Here is a 24,485-nt window from a genome sequence, read left to right on the forward strand (position 1 = left end):
TTCTTAGTTTTTGCATTTAAATGAGTAGAAAAGTTCTTTGTACGTGCAGATTCTGGGACAACTTCAGGTTTTTTATCTTTAATGCACTGCAGCTCAAGTGACCCCTAATGAGTTTAATCTTACAGTCCAAGCTGTGGTCAGTATTTAAAGGTCCACACTAACAGACTGACGTGCTGTTGGGCTCAGGCCTTCAGACAGAATCTGAGCAGTGTGCTCTGCTCTGTGTGGATGCAGAATGAACAGTGCACACAGGTGTGAAGTCTTGGTTAATGAGCCGACTCGGTGCTCACTGGGCATGCTCAGACCTGCTCTGTTTTCTCCTCATCAAGGACGCATGCAAGAGATACCGAGAGGAGATCTGCAGCCATCAGTCGGTTAATTGAGCCAAAGAAGATTTGTTCTCAGTGGTTGACAGTTGTTTTCCATTAGACACTCATTTCACAAGCAAGAATGTCAAACATTTGCTGGTTGCAGCCTCTTTAATGTCAGGATTTGCTGCCTCTCGCAGTAAGCAAAGAGTCTTTGGGTTTTGGACTGTTGGTTGGGCAGGAGAAGCACATTTTATAGACTGAACTATTGATCATGAAAACAATTGGCAGATTAATTCATAATTGAACTGTAGTGACTTGCAGCCTCTTTTTTTTTTAGATTTGCTTTGTGACTTGCAGCCTCAGTCAGGAGAGTCCACAACTTTGTCACGTCATCGTTTCCCTTTGAATTTCTCTGAGGTTTCAAATGCAGCAGCTGATAAAAGTTGAACAACCAGCTTCTCGTCTCAGAAATGTTGTGGGTCTCTGACTTTGGGGGGGCGGGGGGGGACTCAAAATTATTCCCATTCATAAGATCCTTCCACTTAAGTCACAGCGAGACACAAAGCGCGCGACGATCACATTTAATAATCAATAACATGTTTGTATCCACATCAGCACTGCAGTGAAACGGGGCAGCGACATTTCCGTCGTATTTCTCAGGGTGGCCTGCGCACAGGATTACTTTGGTGTCAGCTGAATATAAACGATGGCTATTTATAAGCACGAGGCTGTTGCTGAGACAATGTTCCCGGCATGTCCAGGAGACAGACTCCGCTGTTAATGTGCGTAAAGCGGGTAAAAAACGCGTCTCCGGGGACCCACCTCGATTACGGAGAAAATCGAATTGAAGGGCGGGCGGACAGGGGGGGTGTTGTATGGGGCTACAGCCTGAAAGTCGCAGTGGGGTCGAGGCACACACACACACACACACACACACACAAAGAAAATCAGGTTGGGTCTCGGGAACCCTTTAATACCATCTCCGCCCCCGTGTGAAGCGTCAGAGCTGCGGCTCTCCAGGGGCTCTCCGACGCACAGCCAGTCCGCACGCTGCTCCAAACTTTACGCACGGATGTTCTCCCGTGGAAGTATTTTTACTCCGGATTTTGTTTCAGCTGAGTCTTATTGTTCAGCACATCTTTCTATCAGCCTGTTGGAAGCGCCCCCAGACTTTGAACTGGGCTTTGAAATCTAAACTTTTATTTATTATTTTTGTTAAAAAAAACTTTCTCCCACTTTGTTTATGTGATTCGCCTCATTCCAGCAGACAGATGCAGTAAATCTGAAAAGATGACCGGCGTCTTATTAAAGTGCTTAGTCTTGGCGCTCTGTATGGGCGCGCACAGGCTCTTGGCAGTCCCCCGCGCTGAGGAGGATGATGGATCCGGTGACAGCGCCTCGACCCTGGCCTTTGTGTTCGACGTTACCGGCTCCATGTACGACGATCTGAAACAGGTGATAGAGGGCGCCTCGCGGATCCTGGAGAAGACGCTCAGCCGGAGGACCAGACCCATTAAAAACTTTGTCCTGGTCCCCTTCCATGACCCAGGTACCTTTCTGACTGAACACACTTTGTTCCCTAACACACACGGTGCTTGTTTCTGTGAATGTGGTCGCCCCGAATGTTCAGATTTATGGCAGCTTTTCACAAATCAGATTGTCAGATTTTCTTGCCAGATTTCTTCAGTCTTGCCAAGTCCGGGCAGCACATCAGCTCTCGCTCTGTTTTGTACATTAATACAAACCTCTCAGCAAGGTAGCAGGTTACAATCCCTCAGATTTGTTTACTATGGAAGCACATTTCTGTCAATGGAGTGAAGCAAAACAAAAAGATCCTGTAAGTCAACAAAATGAGAAACTTTCTGAGAGTAATGAGAATAGATTTCATTGTGAGGGGATACAGAAATGAGATACTAACTCACTAGTTTGTCAGAGTTATTTTGAGGAGGCGTCTCCTTCTGATGACTGGCAGTGATGGGCCTCCTCCGGGCTGCCATTTACACCTCAGATAAGTTTAGTTTAGTTTCACTTGCAAAGCTCGCAGGAGCAGCAAACTGCAGCACATCTCACAGCCTGCAGCACATGTTGGAGCTCGCAGAAGTTGACCCGCCGAGCGGCACACTGAACTCAAGCTGATACGAGACATCAAGCAGGAATATGTGAGCTTTTAGTGTGTGAGACAGGTATGACCCCCCCACAGCCCCCCTCCTGCATCTATCCTCTTATATGGGAAAGCTACTACAGCTTGAAAATAAGAGTTCTCTAATGGGGGAGGGTGTTTGAGCACTGATGAGAAGCATATGCTGTCTGCTTGTGTGTAATTACCCCCAATCACCCCCCCACACACACCCCACACCCCACCCCTCCCCTCCCTCTACTGCATCCAAGCCTCCGGAAAACCTTCGTAGCCCCCAGTTTAGCCAGCCAGAGGGGGTGGGGTTGGGAGGGGGTGGTGGTGGTGGGCTGCACTAACACCACACATTTTGTCTGTGTTTAATGTGCCCTGCCCTGAGGGAGGGAGGGGGGGGGGGGGTCTTGTAAACTTTTGCAAAGAAGCCGCCGTGGCTGACAAAGAGGCGTGACGGTGCTGTCAGGGTTTCACGAGGACTTGAAAGCCTCCACTGCTGGAGAAAAACACAGAATGAGTCAGAAATGTCATGAGCTTGACACTCGTCTGCGAGCTCGGTCCCACAATGACACTTCAAAACGCTGTTTGACACGAGACTCCACCCTACCTGATGAGGGTCTGCTCCCTCTGTAGTGATTCAGAATGGAAAGGCTTGTGTGTTGTGTTTACAGCGTTCTCCAGCTATCGGCTAGTGTTTACTGCTCCATCGATTGGCGTCCACATAGGTGCCAGGCCCTGACAGGCTCGTATCCATCACGCTGGGCTCGGCTGCTGCTCGAGACATGACGAAGTCGCCCGGCAGAAAACGCTGACTACGGCTGCCGTCATCCAATCTGTCCAGATTGTAGAGATTTGTGTAAAATAAAACCTGAACATTGCTGTTTTGTCAGAGCGCTGATCCAGTCCCTCTTGTGCTGTGTGCCGTGTGATTGATATTCATGTTGTGTCCAAAAGCTACAGGGCATCACTCTGGTCCTGATAAATTAGGCTGCGGCTTACAAGGAATTTTGATGCTGTAGATGCTTTGTTTACAGACGCAGCACTGCTGAGAGTGAACAGCTAAGTCCTTTGTTCTTATGTTGTTGTGGAGGAAAATCCAGACAAGTTAGATCTAAGCCCTTATTCATTTGAGATGAATATTTTTAGGCAGAGCAGGACAATGTGAACATCTCATCTTCAGCTCACTTGATTTGATTTTGTTCACTTTAAAAGTGATGATGTGCATCTCCGACCTCACAGATATCGGCCCTGTGTCCATCACCACCGACCCGAAGAAGTTCCAGCAGGACCTGCAGGAGCTGTTTGTCCAGGTGGGAACCTGAACACCTGAAACGATTGTTCTGTAAGACTGGGGCCACTGAACCGTCCCACACTAATCTGTGAGCCTACGCTGGCTTTTAACCAAACAGCAGCTACTGTGGCCACGAGAGACAATAACGTGATAGTGGCGGAACTGTTACACAGTTAGACAAGAATCACAAAGTCGGCAAACTCACTCCAGGAATATCAGCTGCACAGCAACATGGATGCTAACATTAGCCACCGTAAGCCACTGGTGGTGGTGCTTTATAAAGTCACCTTTTCATTCCAGCAGCCTCATAGTGTCAGACTCTGAAACTGAAACTCAAACAAAGAGGGAACACTTTGACTGCAGGGGGAAAATTCAGACATTTAGAGTTGCAGGAGTATTTGACCAAGTGTGATTCTGTCACTCAGGGTGGGGGCGACTGCCCTGAGATGAGTATAGGAGCCATAAAGAAGGCCTTGGAGGTTTCGCTGCCTGGATCCTTCATCTACGTCTTCACTGACGCCAGAGCCAAAGACTACCGCCTGAAGAGAGATGTTCTGCAGCTGGTGCAGCTCCGCCAGTCCCAGGTACGGCCCTAGAAGGAGGAAGAGGTTGCTGTTTTTGTGTGACATTTAAAGCTTTAAATACCACAGAGCTTTGAGCATCTTTGCATTTATCACATGCTGTAATCACAAAAGGAACCACGGCGGCTCGCTGTGAGAAGATCAACATTCCAGTGGAGTTTCCCCCGATGCTCAGTTTAGCCGGGGGAAAGCTTCTCCAAAGTTACTCGGTCTCGGCCTCCACGTGAAGCATGACAATGAGCATTAGCGTCACTTCGCAGCCAACTAAAAGCGAGTCTGTAGAAAGCAAACTGAACAGTAGTAATCCTCTTAACTCTCCCTGCCCTCATCGTTCCCAGGTGGTTTTTGTGCTGACCGGGGACTGTGGAGACCGCTCGCAGCCTGGCTACAGGGCTTACGAGGAGATCGCCGCCACCTCCTCCGGGCAGATCTTTCACCTGGACAAGCAGCAGGTGAACGAGGTGAGAGCGGGACAGAGTACACTGCGCTGCGATGACCACACCCTCATGAAACGCAAACACACGAGACACTGTTGCCACTAGCGATCATTTTCACGATTAGCCATTTAGCGATTCTGAAGAAATATGCTTGTCATAATTTCCCAGAACCCAAAGTGATGTCCTCAGATTGGTTCTTTGGTCCAGCCCAACAGTCCAAAACCCAAAGACTCTTCATTTACTGTCATAAATGACAAAATAAAAGCAGCTGGAACCTGCAAATGTTCGACATTTTTGCTTGACAGAAACAATTAACTGATTCTAAAAATAGCTGGCAACTCATTTTTTTAACTCACTGTGGCAGCTGTTCTACATTAGAAGTAATTTCTTAAAGTAGTATTCAGTTGAGTATACGGAGCATACGGATACCGAGTATACGGATATACCAGCTAAAAGCAGGAGAGAAACAAACCCTGTTTGACCCACTGATGTAATGACAGCGATTTCATTCGGAGTAATCAAGTGATTCCAAAGCTGATATTAAACTTCCTGGTTATACGATACGGCTGAGTGACTCTTTTATATCGGAAGCAGCCTGTAACAGAAGCCCTGTCCGAGAAGCCAAAGACAGCAGGGCTCACTTCCCCGGCAGACGTAAAAGAAGCCAGAGTTTCCTCTGGAAGAGACACTGGTATCCAGCCCAGGAGCTGGCTGGGCAGCGCTGAACTGGGGCCAGCAGACTCTGTGCACTGGTGGCCCACTGAACCTCTGAACTCAGATGTGTTTCGTGGGTCTGTTTCCTGTCAGGTCATGCTTGCATGTAGCTAAACATGCAGCGCCTGTGTGTGTGGGGCGGCTCGGTTCATTATCACTCCATAATCCTGCCAGCTGTTTAAGGAGTGTCTGAATGTCATTTTTGTGCTGCAGTATTAAGGGAGACCTGATTCAGTCTAGCCCTCACACCTCAACCCCACACGGCTTTGTGCTCAAGTAGCTCCTGAAGTACGTTGACATGTTCTCAGTGTCCTGCTATGAGTAAACATGTGCATACTCACAAACACGTTTTTCTTGGATCCACATTGAATCACTGCATGTCAGTCGTTTTCAGGCCTGTGTGACTGCAGCACACGGGTGGTGTGCTTTTACCAAATGAATGCAAATCCTTTAATCCCGAAAAACCTCAGAAGTACTATAAATCTAACTAAAATATTCCCTCTTAATAGCACGTAAATAAAGTGTGGCCAAATCAAATATACAAAATCTTTTTGTGATCCCCAGTGGGGGGAGTGTGAAGGGAAAACAGACCGCTTATTTCGCCCTCTAATCCCAGGATATGATCTGTCATGGCTTCCCTCCTTCCAACACAGCTGCCCAGTGGAGTCGGCTCCAAGCGCTCGCACAACAGCTCATTGTCAGCTCGACATATCTTTGCACTCTGTAAATGTGACGGCGTCTAACAACGGTGTGGACAAGAGAGCCCCTCTAATGTGCTGTCAAACTTGGACCGTAATCCTGAAGAACTGATCAAAGATGAGGGCTGCGATGCTTGATGCAGATGGAAACCGGCTTTGAAAGAAGCGTGTAATGAAGATGCAGTTTTGCAACGTGGGATTTAGCCACTGGTGTGTTTCTGCTGAGGAAGCTGCACATGCACTCAACTCGAGTGCCTTGAAGAGTCATTTATAACACTGCCCTTGTGTTTTCCTCATTATGTGGATGCAGTTAAGGGGCTGGTAATGGCCGTCAGGCATAAAATGAAACCCAGGTAACATTTTACCTCGTATTCCTGGCTGCGCTAAACAAAGGCACCATCTATGTTGTAGCTGCTTGTGACAGGTGTGTCGAAACTCCCACTGAGAGGGCGCAGGGGCTCCATCTGGGACCGATCCGCTCTCATAACCGTGATTTGTAGCGGAACATCAACCTGCAAGTGTCGGCAGCGGTGGTGTTTAAACGTGGGCACGGACCCAGCTGACCCCTGCCCACTGGGTGGTCTGGAGTCAAGCTGTTGTGCTCAGCAGGAGCACGGTCACGTACTTCTTTTGCAGGTATCGTACCTGAACGAGCGCGGGGAAATGGCCCCAGCCTTAGCTAGGCCTTCCTATCTGGCCCATCTGTCATGCTTCTATGAATAGCAGAGGGGGGTCCTTCCTGTAACAGCCCCCTTCAACTGAGACACGCCAGATGAGGTTTCACAGGACTTTAGATCCTCTGCATTCCCAGCGGTTGGAACAGGGAGTGGCTGCAGAACTCAGCGGGCTCCTCCAGACCTGCCGTGGCCCCGGACAGCAAGTCGTCCCGTCTTTGCCCCGCACATCCTTTTATCTGAGGTCCGAGGGCTGAGTAATGCCTACTCCTCTGTGCGCTCTTGAATAAGAAATAGAGTCTATCCTGGGGCAGATGTAGGTCACTTCTTAGCAGTTTCCTGCTCCGCTGGTGAGGGCTGCACATGTGGCAGACATTACAGCTGTTTCCAGTTGTAAAAACGACGAGAGGAACCAGCTGCTGTCAGCACCCAGCGGACATGATGGACAAAAAGTGGAGGCCTGATAATTGAATTATCAAAGGCTTTCCTTGTTTCAGTTTTGTGCTCGTTTTCGTGGACGTCTTAAAGCGTGTTGCCGTTGGCTCCGTCTCCAAGAGCTCGCTGAAGTTTTCAGCTTGTTTCATTACATGTCAGCCATAATTCCTCTGCGTATGAGGTCAAGGCAAACACTAGACAGCGGTTGCTTGTTAGGCATTTGGAAGATGAAATGCTGTTCCATTGTGGCCACTGAAATGAGACTCTTCAAAATATCAGAGGGCTGTTCTGCTTCTGTTTTCATTTCAGAGCAAACAAAAGGAAAACTGTGTTTTTACTCAGTATTGTGATAATGATTACACAAAGAAGGTCAAGCACCTGTCAAAACTGAAATTCTATATTGACAGCGAGGGACATTAGCGTCCAAGTGAGGATTGTTGTTTTCCATTAAATATAATCAAACTGTCACCCGTTATGTCAGACTCTGGCTAATCTTTGCTGCGAGTGGTGGATGACTCATTTCAGAAGTGAGCCTCTTGCAGTCCTGGTGTGTAACCGTCTGACCTCATCTGGCCTCTCAGGCTTAACCGATTCAGTAGAAAAACGAGAAGACGACCAGCTGTTCCTGTCCGTAAATGATCCGACATTTTAGTCGGGTTGATACTGTGGCATATCACTGTATTTCTAAAACAAAAGGACCCCCTCCCCCTCCAACATCCACTGCTTTCTATTCTGAGGAACAAGCCTTATGATTCATGAAAGCTGTGCTGCAGGAGGGGGACTGCTGCCTGACAGACTTCCACACTGAGAGACGCTCTTCTGGGAATACATGCTTGAGAGTGCAGAAAACTGTATGTTATCAGTTTGACAGTTGAGCTGTTTCACTCTTCCTTTGTTTAGGCAAAATCCCTCTTAGGAATACGTTTTGTGAGCAAAGAATAGTGCGAAGACAAAGAGCAGCCTGCTGCTCGGGCACGGAAGGGGTCGTCGGGGGCTTTCAGGAAAAAGGCCACAGTCGTGTCCTTCCTGTCCTCGTCCTGTCCTCGTCCTGTCTTTCTAAGTTGACAGTTTGACGTGTCCCAGCCTCGTTCAGTGATGAACGCGTGTCCCCCCAGCATGACGTGCAGCTCTGTTACGGCTCTATGATGGCGTTTTCCTCCTTCCGCCAGGTTTTGAAGTGGGTAGAGGAGACAGTTCAAGCCATGAAGGTCCACCTGCTGTCCTCCAACCATGACGCCGCACAGGAGAACAAGTGGGAAGTGCCCTTTGACCCCAGCCTTCGAGAGGTCACCGTGTCACTCAGTGGACCAGCACCGCAGATCGAGCTCAGCGATCCCTTCGGTAGGCACAGTGATGGCGTTTTGATATATTGATTAACAATATTTTCTGTCTCGCCAAACAAGACATATTTTGCATTAGCAGTTATTGTTCTTGTGCTCTTTCTTAGGTCGTGTAGTTGGTGTAGAGCAGGGCCTGAAAGAGCTGCTGAACATTCCCAACTCTGCTCGTGTCGTCAACCTGAAGTTTCCCAGACCTGGTGCTTGGAAACTGAAGGTACCACTCTGGTGAATATGCATGCTCCTTCGAATACTTTATGGCAATGGGCTAACTGGATACTTTGCTTCTTAAGGTGAGCTGCAGTGGGCGCCATACTCTAAGGGTCACAGGAGTCAGCAATCTAGACTTCCGGGCGGGCTTTTCCAGTGTACCCGTTTCAGAGTTCAACCACACAAGAGAGAGGCCAATAAAAGGTGCTGCTCGGCTCTCATTTGACTAAGAACACGTGCAGGTGGTGACCTCGTAATGATCTTTCTTTGTCTCTCAGGACTTCCAGCCCACATTTTGCTGAAATGCACAGGCCTGAAGCCTCCGGGTCAGCTGAGCCACGTGGAGCTCGTGTCCGGTTCAGGCCGCTCCTTGCGCACGATCCCCGTCCCTCTGCCCTCTGACCTCGGTCAGCAGGGCCTGTGGAGTCTCCCGGAGTTCCGCACCCCCTCGCAGAGCTTCTTCATCAAGGTGACGGGCAAAGACGCGGAGGGCTACCGCTTCCAGAGGCTGTCCAGTGTCTCCTACACCAACATCGTTCCAGGCAAAGACAACCCCCCCCCTCCCCAAACACACACACACACACACACACACACACACCTTCCTGCTGACACACATCACCAAAGCCAAAGCGTTTCTCACACCTCATCAATCTCTCTGGTGACCCTTAACCTCTGTTTCCTCCCTTGTGTAGATCCCCCAGTTGTGAGCATGCCTGACGTGGTGAAGGGCTTCTACATGCAGCCCGCTGTGATTGGCTGCTCGGTGGACAGTGACATTCCCTACAGGCTAAGATTCACCAGGAATGGGATTACACTTGGAGAGGAGAAGCTCTTTCAGTGAGACTTTCCCCTTGTTGCTCTTTCACATTTGGTCGCCTTCCTTTCGGATGTTGCGGCTTCACGCGCCCGTTAACTGCTAAACCAAACAAAACACAAAACACTGATTAGGTCACGCACTACTTTGTCCAGTGAGTATGTCTGTAAAGCATTAGCGATGCTTGCCTTTTATTGGTTCATCTGTCGGGAAACGGCTTTAAACAGTCACTTTTGTGAACATTACACATTCGATTGTGTCATCTTGAAAAATTAACAAAGGCCCTATTCTTCCATCACGCTCTGCTTTGAATTACATTCATGAAGTAAAGCTGACTTGTGGTGAAAACTATGCCCAGAGCGTGTGTGCCACAGAAACTAACTTAATGTGACATCAAATAGGATCTTCTATTGCTGTTGCCGTGAACCAGCCAATCAGCCGAGCGTGTCTTTCTATCAGGAATTCTGCCATTGCATCATGGGAGATCGTCCAGGTGTCCGCTGAGGACGAAGACCTCTATGAGTGCATAGCACAGAGCAGTGCAGGACAGGGACGAGCCTTGACACGGCTGACTGTTAGAGGTATGTCCCCCTCACACACACACACACACACACACACCTCATCAGATGCTTTGCCTGCATGCATCACAGTCACAGAAAGGCTTTGAACTCAGCTCCAGCCTTTTTTATTTCTGAAACATCAACATGATAAAAAGCAAGCCAGCACAAACATTTATATAAAACTAAACTATTTCTGCACTGTTTGTTCTCCGCTGATAACGGCAGTTTGATGTTTTGGTTAACAGAGCCTCCTCCGGTCCTGAAGCCGGCTGTGAACGTGACTTCCTCTGTGGGAGGCGTGGCCGTTCTGTCCTGTCAGGTTGAAGGCTCCGTGCGCCACAACTTGACCTGGCACCGAGCGGGTCGTACCATCCGGGCCCGCGCAGGGAGGGTGAAGGTGCTGCCCGACTCGTCCCTGCAGATCAGCGAGGTGCGGACTCAGGACGCCGGGGAGTACCGCTGTGTGGCCACCAACGCCCACGGAGACGGCAAAATCACCGTGTGGCTTCTTGTTCCAGGTACGGTAGCAAGCAAGAGACCCCGCGGGTCATCTGCTTAAATACTTAACACACCAGGGCCTCACGGCTGCTCTCAGGCCCCTGTCATCTGTTTTCCATTACCGGTGTAGCCTCCTCGCAGTCACATCGAGCCCCTCCCTCGTCAGAAAATGTTTCTCATCAGCTAGACTTGATGCTTGTTGAAAAGCTCTGTTGTCACTCAGATGTTTGTAATGAACTTCAGAAAACAGCCAAACAAATGTGAACCTTTTCCTCACTGCGATTCCCCAGTCATGAAGTCAGACACGGTGATCGCATCGTAGCCCACATCATCGGGAGTTTACTGTTGTTAAACTTGTGATTGAGAAGTAATAAATGACATCATGCGGCAGTGCTGAGGCCCTGAGTCATCGTCAGCATTTTGCATGTCTGACTCCAATTGCAGAGGCTCCTTCTGTGGTAGTTCAGCCCCAGAGCCAGGTTTTCTCCCGGGGGGCTGAGATCCGCCTCGTCTGCTCCGCGTCCGGCTCCCCCCCCCCACAGCTCTTCTGGAGCCATGGAAACATGTTCCTCACTAATCGGCCGAGGTAAAGGAACTCTCAGCCCACTCAACACCTCCGCCACGGAGGTCTCCGAGAGTCATTACATTCCACTTTAACTACATGTATGTTTGCCACATCTTGTTTGCATCATTGCATAGATTTACATCTTCTGATGTAAAAATCCTGCTTCCAAACCGCAAGTACTTTATATGTCTGCGTAAAGCACATATTCAAAGAAAAACTTCTCTCGTGATACTCAGGAACAGCAGAAAGATGACTTTTACATCTGGCCTTGTAATCACAGAGTCAACAAACGTGAATTCCGTTGATTGCACGATACAGGTTGAGTCTGAACCAGCATGGAGTTCTGATCATAAGAGGGGCCCTCCCAGAGGATGCTGGGAACTACACATGTTTGGCAACCAATGAGGCTGGGATGGCCTCTCAGTCTGTGTCGCTTACTTTTGCAGGTAAGTGAAGATTATGACACAGATTTCAGGCTGAGGACGCCGATGTGAACACATGCTGTTGCTGTAATAATTCTTTTGGATTTTTAAGAACTTTCTGTTATGAATACTCATTTCTGTTGGCAGTAATATTCAGACTGAGGGGGCTGGTAAAAATCACATGGAGACAATTTTAAATAATGAGTGAACGGGATCCTATGAGTCCAGCTTGTTCTGAGGGAAGAGCAGAAATATGTTGACTTTGAAAGGTTAATATTTGCTGAACATCCTAAGATTATGCCCAATTCATTATTAGGTTCTCACTTGAAACCCTGACGATGTTTCCTCACAATAATTCATGTTTGATGACTTTTTCATGGGGTTTCAGCACTGATAATACTGTAATATTTTGATCTATTACCAGCAACCTGACTGCAAGCCTTCAGATGGCAGAAGCCAGCGTTAGCTTGACAGTTAAAGCTGGCTAAAGTAGATAATTAATATAAGATGACATTTTTCCAGTTTAAATGCTGTTTGTGGTGGTAAAAAAAACAGCTCCTGATGTTCCTTCTCCTTCTTGTGTTCGTATAGACAAAATTACATTTTTTGTTGCAATATGCCAAAGAAGCAAAGCTGAGTGGCGCTGTCATATAAAATAAAATAATGTCATATAAAATAAAATAATGTCATATAAAATAAAATAATGTCATATAAAATAAAATAATGTCATATAAAATAAAATAATGTCATATAAATAACACATCAGCACATCAAATTTTACAAAAGCATTTCAACCTCCTCCCTTTCAGCCAATCACATGCCTGCATAGTGTGCCTAAATTGGTTGTCTTGGAGACATAGCCTCTGTGAAGGCGAGTCACACTCCAATATGACTGCCAATATAATGTAAACGACTTTGCTCAAATATTGGACAGTTTTGTCTTCCCAAGATAATTCCTATTAGTGCTGACAGAAACACATGGCAAAAGACTCCCTGAAATGCAGTAAATAAGAAAAATCATTTTACTTAAATGCATCAGATGATGTCACGGCTAACCAACGGCAACCCTCAGATTTATTGATATCAAATCAGCGGCGGGTGTGAGGTTTGCTAGCAGGAGACAAGAGCCAATGTAGAGTCAAGTCGTATAGTCATCACCGAGTCTCCTCATGTCGTGCAGGTCTTCAGTTCAATTCAGTTTATTTATATAGCGCCAATTCACAACAAAAGTTATCTCATGACACTTCCCAATTAGAGCAGGTCAAGACCAAAGAGAGAGAGAGAGAGGGAGAGGGAGAGAGATCATATAGAAACCTCAAAGGCGGCACCTTTTCTGTCAGTTTTGTCGGTTACTCCTCAGTGGCGTTTGTTTTGCCATCCTGCCTGAACTGCGCACCAACTGTGAGCAGAGCACAAGGCGAGTGTGGCCACATGCTGCCCTGCCTGACGCGGTTGGATTTTTCTCTCCTTGTTTTGTGGGCGCTGACAGTTGTAGGCCTTTCCGTCATGACATGTCAGTTAGTGTTTGACAGGAAGCTCGACGCTGATGGACTGTGGCAGCCTCTTCCTGGGGCGTGCTGGTATTATACGCACTTTGGTCTCCGAATGTCATTTTTAACAACATTGATCTGTCGAGGCAGCGAGAGCCTTGTAAGATGGATCATCTCATCCTTTCAGCTCAGCTGTCTGCCTCTTCCAAAAGCATCTTTCCCTGCTCTGTTGGCACAGAATGTGTGAGAAATGCAAGCTCAGTTTTTCTATTGGCCTCAGGTCTGTCCTGCAGCATTTACTGGCCACTTTTATATACAGTCAGCCAAACTAATGTATACACGCATCAGGACAAAAGGGTAACGCCATCTGTTGGGAAAACATCGTACAGCGGTACACAGTGTTATCGTAATTTGATCAAACTTCAAAAGAGGTATCTACATCTATAGAAGTACTTATACAAATTAAATATTTATGCATGTTTTTCATTTCCTGATGTGTGTACACATTATTTTGGCAGACTCTGTACATACACTACAATCACAGATCACAATGGCTCAGTGGGCTTTAGAGTCTATAAGACACCCTCTGTCCTTAGATCCTCTATCCGAGTAAGGAAAAACTCTTTTAACAGTGGAAACAGTGGAAGAAAACTCGTGAAGAGCCACAGAAGAGGGATGCTTCTCCCAGGACGGGCAGAATTCTTTCCGTGTATAGTAGCAGTACATGCAAATCTGGTAAAATAAATACAAATTCATTATTTTCTTTCCCGCAGAGGCGCCTAGAATAACAGTGGCACAGCAGGCTGTACATGTGTCTGTTGGTGGGGATGCGACTCTGGAGTGTCAGGCCACAGGCGTCCCCCCTCCTCTTGTGCACTGGTTCAAAGGTAAGTCCAGGTCAAAACCAGCGTGTACGTGAAAGTGGTCGTGAAAAGAGACCGACGGGTTTGTTTTATGCGTCTCCCCAGGTGAGTTTGAGGTGGGCTCCGCTCCTTTCGTCGAGCAGGACGTACACCGCGGCATCCTGCACATTCGAGGCGTGCAGGAGGTCGACGCCGGTCAGTACAGCTGCGTGGCCAGCAGCTCTGCTGGAACCTCGTCTGGCACCGTCAGGCTGGTGGTTGGAGGTGAGACCACACTCCAGTCTGTCCAAACAAAGCTGCTTTTTACTCTCAAACTTTACACAGAGGAAAATTCACTGTTCCCTCCACAGCGGGCCCATTGTTCTCTGAGGCGCCGGCTGACGTGACAGCTAACGTGGGGGAGAACATCACCCTCCCCTGCGTTGCCCGAGGTTCCCCGCAGCCCACAGTGACTTGGCACCGGCAGGACGGCAGGCAGATTCTTACAAGGACAGACAGACACAGTAGAACAGTGCAGCTGGAGAACGGACATCTTCTAATCCAGAGTGAGTTAACCATGAAACACTATCACAGCGCAGAGCTTTGGTGTGCAGAGGAGGCTTCACGGCTGCCTCGCACTGACTGGCATGACTGAAATTTTCAGAGCGATTATATATAGAGGAGGTGCAGCCTTTCATATTAAATTAAGCTAACGTTTTCCGAAGGGAGTGTATAGGTGGCTCTCCAACTCTTAAGTGTCCGTCCTGCTGAATGCACTTCCTCCGCTCTGTGAAAGACCTTCCTAAAAAGTGACACATCGTTTTATTAATCGTTCTGTATGTGTTCCTCTGTCCACTTATTTCTCCTTCATTTTAAGACTGAACGTAAAAGGTGAACTCTGGAGGCCTTTCTGCCTCCAATATGACTAATCTTGGTCACCCAAAATGATGCTCCTGAGAATAAATGTTTGCACTGTGCGTAACACTATATTGGACATAAACTGACGTATTTGCGTGGGCTGCTTTCCATCTGTGGACGCCGTATGACCAAAGTAGCTCAATCTGTTGCTTTATTTTATTTTAGTATTTTTTTTTTTTTACCTGCCATTGTTTTAAAAAACGTCTTCATCGACTTTGCATCTCACACAAACCCCACCATCCCTGATCCTGCTGCTGCTCAGTTTTTACACGAATGCTTAATGTCTCGTCATCACCTCCTTAAACATCGGCCTGACTGTCTAAACACCAGAAGTGAATCATACGTTGATCTTCCAACATGTGATCTCCGGCGAATTTACCAAGCAGGACATGTGTGTCAGCAGGCTGGCAGCTGAGCCAAACCCATTAATCCTGTTATTTTCTATTTTTAACTCTTAATTACAGCGCAGTCCCACCAATAATACCACTTGTTATTGAGTGGAGGACTTAACTGCTATTAGCATGGACTTATTTTTCCAGATAAATTGTTTTCTTTTTCACCATGTGCAGAGATGCTGTCCGACGTATAGATTGTGTTTCTATGTGTTGTGTGTTTGACTACAGGTGTCTGGCTGGATGATGACGGGCTGTACATCTGCGAGGCCAAGAACCAGTTTGGAACCATCAAAGCTGAGGCCAGAGTCAGTGTCACTGGACTGGGTAGGCTTGTCTAAACTCTGTAATCTCTCTGCACCGCCATATATTTTAGAGACAATGACAGCAACTCCTTAAAATACTTTCCTGCTCTTGTTTAAGTAATTATACCTTTACGTTTCCTTTTCCTGCAGAGCCCCCTCTCTTGGCCCAGGGCGCCCCGGTCCTCACGACTGGCATTGGTCAGTCCCTGAGCATCCCCTGCATGCTGATGGATGGAATACCACTTCCAGAAAGACACTGGTCCCAGAACGGAAAACCTGTAAGACTGACTAATGTTTAACTTTAAGATCCCTACAGTATGTCACACAGATAATCTGAAGGTGACGCCGGTTGTTTCTCTTCTGCGCAGGTTCGGACGAATGGGAGGACGTTCCTGAGGAGTGATGGCAGTTTGCACATCGAAAGAGCTGCCCTGGAGGATGCTGGGACATATGTGTGCACAGCAGTGAATGTTGCAGGCTCCATGAACATCACAGTCAGCCTGGAGGTCCACAGTAAGAATGCACATTAAAGGAACAGTCAGACATTTTGATAGCTTGTTTGCTTTCTTGCCAAGAGTTTGATGAAATGATCAAGGCAGGGGTGGTCGAATTGGTCAAAACCCTAAAATCAGAAACTGTGGACCCCTTCGAGATTAATCATGAACCAAAACTGTCAGACCGCTCACCCCAAGATCAATACTTCACCTTCGGTAGGAAGCTAGAACCAGTAGATGATTAGCTTAGCCTGGCATGAAACCTTAAGCAGGAGAAATGAACAACCTGATGGATACCCCAAGAAATCAAAGAAGTACATAACTCACTGTAAAACCACAATCTATCATTTTTACAGTCATGTTTGCATACAGACTAAACAAATGAGTTAGATGTACATGTGAGCTGTAGAGGTGCTGGTGTTTGGATGTTTTAGCCATGTTAGCATGCTAAAATGCTAAAATAAGATGGTGGACAACCTTCTACTTAGCATAACATGTTAGCATAAAGTGAGCAGCTTAGCATGGTAACATTTACACTTAGATAAAAAGCATTGACTTCCCCAAGTGGTTGATATTTGTTGTTTACTATTTAGATCAGAGCAGGCTCATTGGTTCCCCCTGCTTTCATTCTCAATGCTAAGCTAGGCTAGCTGTCTTCTCAGCTTTAGGAAACTAAAATGAGAGTGGCACCAATCCTCCCATCTAACTTTCAGCAATCAAGTCAGTTTCCCAAAATGTCCAACTGTTTCTTTAAATCCTTAGCACAGGTAAATTGGCAGGTTTGGACCATATTTTACAGTCAGGTCAACAATGTGCTGAGTCAGTGGAGAAAACTACAATATTTCAGTGATTTGACCCCCTGCTGTCATCATAGTGAGAGGGTTCGTTTACTGCACACTCTGATGAAAGGCTCATTTTGTTCATGGGTGCGTAATGACAGACAGGCCAGATTACGGTTCATCATCGGTTGGTAATGAAGAAATGCCTCGAGCGCTCGCGGTGCCGGCAGGCTAAGGCCAGTGATAATGCTCTGGGATTCTTTATGGCCAGTCAGACAGCTGTGTTTTGTGACCTACTTCTTCCACAGTGCCCCCTGAGATCAGCGCTGGTCCCTACCACTACATAGCCAACGAGGGCGTAGCCATCACACTGTCATGCGAGGCCAGCGGAGTTCCCAAGCCAAACGTTGTCTGGTCCAAGGTAGGATGTCACACTCACAGTCGAAATCCACTTTTCATCGTGATTGCTTTGGCTGCATCCCATAAACCCATCATGCATCCGGTGCATGATTAATTGGGTAGTTCTCATTCCCACATTATCTAGTAAGAATCATACTTGGCAATCATTGGTCTTAAAATTAATCATCATGGAGACTGTAGATGTAAAGAAGCGAGTTAGAGTCCAACAGAAGACCAACACCCAGTGCTGCAACACTGATTTTTCTTCTTCTTTTCTGTGTTGAGCACAATTTTGAGCCAAACTAGTCATCAGCAGGCTATTAATACAATCAGTACGAGCATTATGAGAGTGATTGTAACAGTAATGCATTCTCTTGACTACTTTAACTTGTGTTGGGGCTCTAATTAAAGATTCGGTTTTATCTTACACAAACGTTCTTGGTGTATTACACTCTCCTCAGTGATCGCTTATTTTCATCAAATTTAAATCAATAGAATTGTTTCTTTGTGTGTCTTATCTCTCTGTGATTCGTCAGAACACTCCAAAACACCACCAACAGTTTGCACTGCAATCAAGATTTGATTAGCCTGACCAGGGAGGATGTAACCATGGCAACTATTGCATATTGCTGCTTGACAGTGAGAAATCGCTCAGGACGTTATTGTACCTCAGGAATCTATTTAAAACCTCTCCTGCAGCACCTTCCAGTATGAGAATCATATCACGGGAAGAAAACCTCAAAGGTTGTGTGCAGCCAGCCGGCAGGCTTCACCCGCCCAGACGTTATCAACACGTGTCACGCAGCGCTACACCTCTGCTGTGCTGCCTGTGACACCGACTGCAGTGTAATAACATCACAATGGCTGACTTTCCTGCACGTAGCTGTAATATCAAAGGGTCAATTACAGAAGAGTGCGGGGTGGATTTATCAAACGCAGTCATCAAAAGCAGCGATCCTAACATTAAAGGGATGACGGCCCAGTCGTTGAAACTGTACATTTCCTGATGTCTCAATGTCATGAGACTCATGTGGGAGAGCCAATTTTATGTTGTGACAACGCTGTTCTTAAGGTCTCGTTAGGTTTAGGCACAAAAACTACTCAGGGATAGAAGAGATGTCTGGTTCTGTTTCCACAAAGACGTCACAATGTCCCAACGACTCGGCTGAAGTGGTGTGCGCGTTGTGGATAGAAGTGCAACGATTAGTTGATTAATCATTTAGTTGATGGCTGTTTTGATCAGTTCAGTGTTTCAGTTGTTTCCAGCTTCTTAAACATTAGGATTTGCTGTTTTTCGTGTGATTTCTGACAGTTAATGAAGAGTCTTCGGGTTGCTTGGACAAAAGAAGACTTTATGATGAGCATTGTTCAACCCAAACCATCACCCGATTGATCGTGAAAATAATCATCGGAATAATGAAAGTAGTCATCAGTTGCAGCCCTGATTGTGGACATGTTAACGTGTATGAAATGTGGTTTTCAGAGACATTCTGTGCCGACGTTATATTCAAGCGTCTGGGCTGAGAAACGAACAGATTAAAAACCTGTCGGAGTGAACACCTTCATCGTTACAGAGTCAGCAGTGCTGAGTGAGGCCAGCGTTGCTGTTGTTTCCCACATATTGTTCACCTGAGCCTGATTTTCCTAGCTTGCTTTTTTCCACACAGTACTCTAGAGTCGAGTAAATTTCTTGTCTTGTCAGATAAAAGTGAATCTGTAAAAGCAATTTTATGTTCAAAGCAAGTGTGTGTGTGTGTGTGTGTGTGCAGAGGGTTGCATTCCTGTGTGTGCATGTTGAGGGGGGAGAGAGAGTCAAAGGGGAGCTCTGTAATTACATTAGACATCAAAGGTTGGGCTGTAAACCTTACACTAAGCCCAGTCTCCCTGCGCTGCTCAGCACACAGCTTTTATCTACAGTACGTTCTGTCTGCTCTTATGCCTGCTGCTCGTCCAGGGGAGGCAGCCTCTGCCCGGGGACCACTCGTCCCGTCAGTCGGAGCCCGACGGATACCTCCACATCCCCCGCCCCACCGCTGACGATGCAGGCGTCTACATCTGCACCGCCACCAGTCCAGTGGGCTACGCGAGCCGAGAGGTCCAGCTCAGTGTCAACAGTAAGCAAACAGACGTTTGACCGCAGTCACCCAAACACAGCAGTGTTTGACTTAACAAAGGCTGAAATCTGTCGACACGCCGTGTGATGTTTGACTTCCTGTTTAGAGATGCAAAGCAGGTTGAACATAGAGCCTATGTGGTATTCTTACAATGGGTCAACTGATTCAGATACCAATTATTAGCAATCAGAGAGAGCGATATGCTTATTAAAAACTGATTTTCATTAGCAGTAAAACTAAAAATCTTAAAAGTTTAGACTAACCAGTGATGGAACATAACAAAGTACAATTTACCCAAGTATTATAATCAAGTACACTTTTGAGGCACAGAGGTGTGGATAAATAAACACAGACGTCAGTAATCGGTTTATCTCTAATTCTTCCTATTCTTCTCACACCTGTTCTCCAGCCATGCCGAAGATAATGGGCGTCAGCGGCCATGACAACGTAGTGAAGATGGCGGCGGAGGTGGGGAACGAGGTTGTTCTACCCTGTGAGGCCCAGGGGAGTCCCTCTCCTCTGGTCACATGGAGCAGAAACGGGCACCCCATCCCCCCCGTCACAGCTGGGTAAGAGGAAGTCTGAGCTCACTCCGCCAGCGATGCAGTAAATCTAGTTAAACATCATGTAACGGAAGTTCTCAGCACGCCTCAGCTCTGACTTGGCTAACATCTGAGTCAGCTTTTACAGGGACCGAAGCTGCCTGCTCAGTTAGCGATGCCTTTTGAAGGGCAGGGTAGGCAGAGGCACCAACGATCTGCCAGAGTGTGTGTGTATGTGTGTGTGTGTGTGTGTGTGTGTGTGTGGTGGTCAGGGGGGGGGGCTTCACTCGTTGGCTAAACTGAGGAGGAACATCTGGTCCCACATGGTTGGCTGATTCCCGGCTTTCATGTGTGGTCAGTCTGGGTGCAGACAGGCTGGCTGACTTGGGACACAGACTGGATAGATGACAGACAGACAGACTCTCCGTTCCAGACACCAGACCCAATGGTTTAGGGGAGATAGAAGAATGACGGAGTGGGTTGCAAGCTGCGGTGACTCACATTCAGTATGACTTGTGTGTGGGGCCAGGAAGAAGGAAAAGCTGGGGGTGGAGTGGGGGGATGCCAGGAAGAGGGGAGGAAAGCGAACTGACAGAGGAAGAGATACAAGCTCTGTCTGCCTGATGTTCGGATTCCCTGCGGTGCTCCAGCAGTAAAACAACATGCTGACTCTTTACTGGTGCTGTCTGATGAGAATAACACATCTCTGTGAACAACCCCCACGTCAGCCAGTGCTTTGCATATGCAGGACCTGCAGAAACAAGCACACCGTGAGAGTTCATGACTTCTCCCCGCCGGTCAGAGGAAACGACCGGGGGGCGTTGCCAATTGTTGAAACAACTTAAATCAGTGGGCGGTTGAGACTTCTGCTGTAGCCATGTAATAGGTTGGTGCTAGCAGGAGGGGTGATGAAGTCACAGGGTCAGTGGATTTGTTCACTCTTGACCTAATCCTGATGAGGCCAATTTGTCCCAGTTAGTCTTCGTGTCAGGCTGCGTGCACAGATGACTTGACACGAGTGTGATGGATGGGCAGTTCGTGTGTTGTGTGCTCGAGCTTCGCCGTGGCCGGGCCGGGCCGGGCCGAGCTGCAGCCCTGCAGCCGGGGCACAGACTGACCGCCGCTGAGGCGGTCTTTTGGTTCCAGCGTTAGACGTCGCTGCCTCTCCTGAGGCCGTTTGAGGAGGTGGGGGAGCGACGTTACACCATATGTGCAGCTGATATAGAGAGCTCTTTGTGCTTCAGTCTCTACTTATGCCAATATGTTATTGTTGTAATCCAGTTGCTTAGCAGTCGCACTTATCTAAGATAAATCACAGAGGTGTGTTTACATTTGTGCATGTTATGCATTTATACAGCTGGATGGCTTCTGGTGCAGTTCAGGTTACCACACACCCACTTCGAGTCTCTGACCTACATTTTTTAACCTACATTTAACTTCTGCATGTTTTTTTTCTTTTTTTCTAAAAGTCTTGTTTTTTGGAGCGGACTTTGGTGTATGTGATCGGCTCCATCTGTCCACTTGTTTGTCTCTGACAAACATCTCTAAAAGCAATGGCTGGTTTGGCATAAACTTTGCTTTCACATGGCTGTTCGCTCAAACATTGATGCTGGAGATGTTCCATGTAGCGCCACCAGCAGGCCAACCATCTGACTTTCACGTCATCTCATTGTCTTTCCTGACCACTTAGTGACAAACACACAATAGCTGCTGCACATATAGCTGTTCCCAACAGGAGGAAATGCATTGATTTTTGTGAGCCTCTGAACTTTTCCCGTGTCAACGTCATCAGGTCAAACTCTGGCGACCCTTTTACGCCGTAATTGCCTTGGACAATGGTAATTGTGAAAGTAACAACTCACTGGGGAGATTACAAAGCCATGGCTCCAGACTCCACTTAATGCTTTTTTGTTCACATATCCATTTTCTTTAACACAAATGCAAAGACACGATCAGCAGCTTTACAGTGTTATTTTAACTCCACTGCTGTTACTTCCTCTCTTGCTTTGTTTTGTATTTAGAGCATACGGGGCTCAGCGTAGTTTCATGTCCCATTCTTTTGACAAATTGTGGAAAATTTGTACATATTGTCTAGTTATTTTACATACTAATGAGCCACTTCATGGACGAGCCTCTGGCAGTGGCTGTCCAGGGAGTTCACTGTTTTCATCAACTCATCTTCTGCCAAAAATAGTCACAGAAGCAAACCTGCATCTTGAAATTTGTCCACACAGACACACACAATTATTAAGGATGACATCAAAATATACGTTAACGACACACAGTAACATGCTGCCCAGTGCTATAAACACCAGGCAGCCTTTATAAACATCTGACTGTTTATGTGCCCATATATCCACGCTCCACAGCGAAAGTCGGACACTGGAGGAAAATATGGCTTGAAAACAGGAAAATATCTTCTCCCAAAACACAGCAGCTGTAGATCTTCAGTGACTCATAAAGCGTTTTGTTTTCTCCATCTCTTCGCCCTTGACCCCTAACCACTCCCCAGGTTCACTGTTTTGCCTTCAGGCTCTCTGAGGATCACTGATGTGCGCCTGATTGATAGTAAACTGTACACCTGCACTGCAGAAAACCCAGCAGGCAACGTGTCCCTCAGCTACAATTTACACATTCAAGGTAACTCAGTGGGGGCTTCTGAGAAGCCTTAAAGAAAACTTTTTAGAATGCTTTGAATATATGACTTCTAACGTATGTAAAAGGTCTGAGATATGTGAATAAACAGGTGTGTAAGAAATATCGTGAGACGTGCATGTAGAAGATCTGTTTCTGTCCTCAGCCAAGCCCAGAATCCAGCCGGCACCTTCCCTCCTGAAAGCCCTGCTCGGCCAAACGGTGACTCTGCCATGTGTGGTCCAGGGAGAGCCAAGCCCTGAGGTCAGCTGGTATCACAATGGACTTCCTGTCGGGGGCAAGAACACTACGCCCCTCAGGATCCAGCAGGTCAGCCATGAAGACCAGGGCACTTACCAGTGTGTGGCCAGGAACAGCGCTGGACAGGAGACCTTGGAGATCAAGCTGGAAATTCTTGGTGAATATCTGTTCTTCGAGCTCAGTTTGCAGTATATACAGTTTATTCTGAATCATGCTTACTTTTAAAATCCATTTAAATAAGCTTTTCTTTGCACACTGACAGTGTCCCAGTTTGGTGGGACAGAGCTTCCCTTAATCCACCTTCAGAAAGGTTTGGGAGGTTCATTGCTTTAAAAATGACTGAAAACATTAATGGATTGTCACAATAGTTGGCGACTAATTTTCTTTCAGTCAACAAATCATCGCTGCCGTATTTTATTTATGACTCCTGTGATTATTTTTCAAACTTTTCTGCCACTTGATGTTTGGTTGTCTGCTTTAGATGTGTTGATCTCATGCTGTTTGTTTGTTAGAAAATGAATTATATTGGGTTTCAGGTCTTTTCTCAGTGAGAGATCCTGATCTCAGTGTAGCTACATGATGGAGGTTGATGTGGGTGCTCTGCCCATCAGAGGTCCCGTGAGACGCCCTGAAGGCTTCTTCTCGCTTCACGATTTACACGAACCTTTATTAATAACTCTGACTAATCCACTTTTGATTTCATGTTCACCGTGTCGTTTTGAACCCGCTCTTAACATGTTTTTTGTCCTCCCAGAGGCCCCGTCCTTTGCAGAACCTGGGGATGCCATCATGGAGAAAACAGCAAACAGCAAGGTCATCATCCCCTGCCCTGCTGAAGGTAGGAGATGACTCACTGCTGAGTCAGCCCGATGACTAGAGACGATAGGATGACAGAAGGTTTTAAAGAGACACAATTCACAGGGCATGACTAGTTTTTATAGGAGAATATCTTCTTTCTTTAGTTTCTTTTCATCATACCACAGAATATTCCACTTAAAATGAAGGACAGAAATGTGCAGTCATGCAGCAGTGTGAGTGTTTCCCTTCTAGCTGTCTAACTTTTATCGCAGCTCTCAGAGATAAGCTGTCGTCCGTTTGTTTAAAACGTCTTTGTGGGATGTGGAGAGCTTGCCGTTTTATCAAACCGCGGCGATCGTCTGCCTGTGGACGCACTGTGGAGGTGCCTCCCGTGCAAACATGTATTGTTTGTGTGGAGCTGCGCCATGGCAACCACCTCGGTGAGAGAAGGTGAGGACCACGTCTGATGTGGAGCAACAGCTGGAACATCGGTCTGCCTGCTGCCTCAGTGAGCCACATCTGCTTTCCTCTGCGTCGGGGCCTGCTGGGAGAGGAATCCTAATTACAGGCTGCTGCTGGCAGATGAAGGACAGAGATGTCTGAGGTGCACCGTGAAGCACAGGAAGAGGAAGATGAAGCCACAGTTGCCCTCCTTCCATCCACGTCGTGCTGCCAGGCGGGCAGGCAGAGTGTGCCAGGCCTCACATGAAAACGCTTGATGCTCTTGACACCCCAGAGAGGCAGGCGGCAGCAGGAAACGAGGACCCCTTCATTGTTCTCTTGAGATCTGTTTGAATGAGGAAGATAAAGCGTGGTCTCCGCCAGAGGGGTTCTATTAATTC

At 47.2% G+C, this 24,485-nt stretch overlaps 1 protein-coding gene and 1 long non-coding RNA gene across 3 annotated transcripts in view; one reads left to right on the forward strand and one right to left on the reverse strand.

The window, feature by feature from the left end:
* Positions 1-99: 99 nt before the first annotated feature.
* Positions 100-24,485, forward strand: part of hmcn2 (hemicentin 2) — a 47,982-nt gene continuing 23,596 nt past the window's right edge. Inside the window, exons 1-26 of one of the 2 annotated variants that reach the window (XM_046386779.1) lie at positions 100-507; positions 1,576-1,860; positions 3,679-3,749; positions 4,156-4,314; positions 4,650-4,772; positions 8,439-8,610; positions 8,717-8,823; positions 8,900-9,020; positions 9,095-9,358; positions 9,509-9,653; positions 10,090-10,211; positions 10,436-10,708; positions 11,133-11,274; positions 11,572-11,699; positions 13,939-14,052; positions 14,134-14,292; positions 14,379-14,573; positions 15,549-15,644; positions 15,773-15,900; positions 15,991-16,135; positions 17,204-17,316; positions 19,249-19,408; positions 19,818-19,977; positions 22,463-22,590; positions 22,751-23,002; positions 23,600-23,683. In XM_046386779.1, the coding sequence (XP_046242735.1) occupies positions 483-507; positions 1,576-1,860; positions 3,679-3,749; positions 4,156-4,314; positions 4,650-4,772; positions 8,439-8,610; positions 8,717-8,823; positions 8,900-9,020; positions 9,095-9,358; positions 9,509-9,653; positions 10,090-10,211; positions 10,436-10,708; positions 11,133-11,274; positions 11,572-11,699; positions 13,939-14,052; positions 14,134-14,292; positions 14,379-14,573; positions 15,549-15,644; positions 15,773-15,900; positions 15,991-16,135; positions 17,204-17,316; positions 19,249-19,408; positions 19,818-19,977; positions 22,463-22,590; positions 22,751-23,002; positions 23,600-23,683 (3,871 nt within the window). In that variant the 5' untranslated portion in view covers positions 100-482. The remainder of the gene's footprint in view (positions 508-1,575; positions 1,861-3,678; positions 3,750-4,155; positions 4,315-4,649; positions 4,773-8,438; positions 8,611-8,716; positions 8,824-8,899; positions 9,021-9,094; positions 9,359-9,508; positions 9,654-10,089; positions 10,212-10,435; positions 10,709-11,132; positions 11,275-11,571; positions 11,700-13,938; positions 14,053-14,133; positions 14,293-14,378; positions 14,574-15,548; positions 15,645-15,772; positions 15,901-15,990; positions 16,136-17,203; positions 17,317-19,248; positions 19,409-19,817; positions 19,978-22,462; positions 22,591-22,750; positions 23,003-23,599; positions 23,684-24,485) is intronic. The other variant, XM_046386780.1, reaches the window with a different exon arrangement.
* Positions 23,560-24,485, reverse strand: part of LOC124058001 — a 66,037-nt gene continuing 65,111 nt past the window's right edge. Inside the window, exon 4 of the long non-coding RNA XR_006843194.1 lies at positions 23,560-24,430. This is a non-coding gene — a long non-coding RNA (uncharacterized LOC124058001). The remainder of the gene's footprint in view (positions 24,431-24,485) is intronic.

This window comes from Scatophagus argus, chromosome 4 (genome assembly GCF_020382885.2).
Source record: "Scatophagus argus isolate fScaArg1 chromosome 4, fScaArg1.pri, whole genome shotgun sequence".
NCBI lineage: Eukaryota > Metazoa > Chordata > Actinopteri > Scatophagidae > Scatophagus > Scatophagus argus.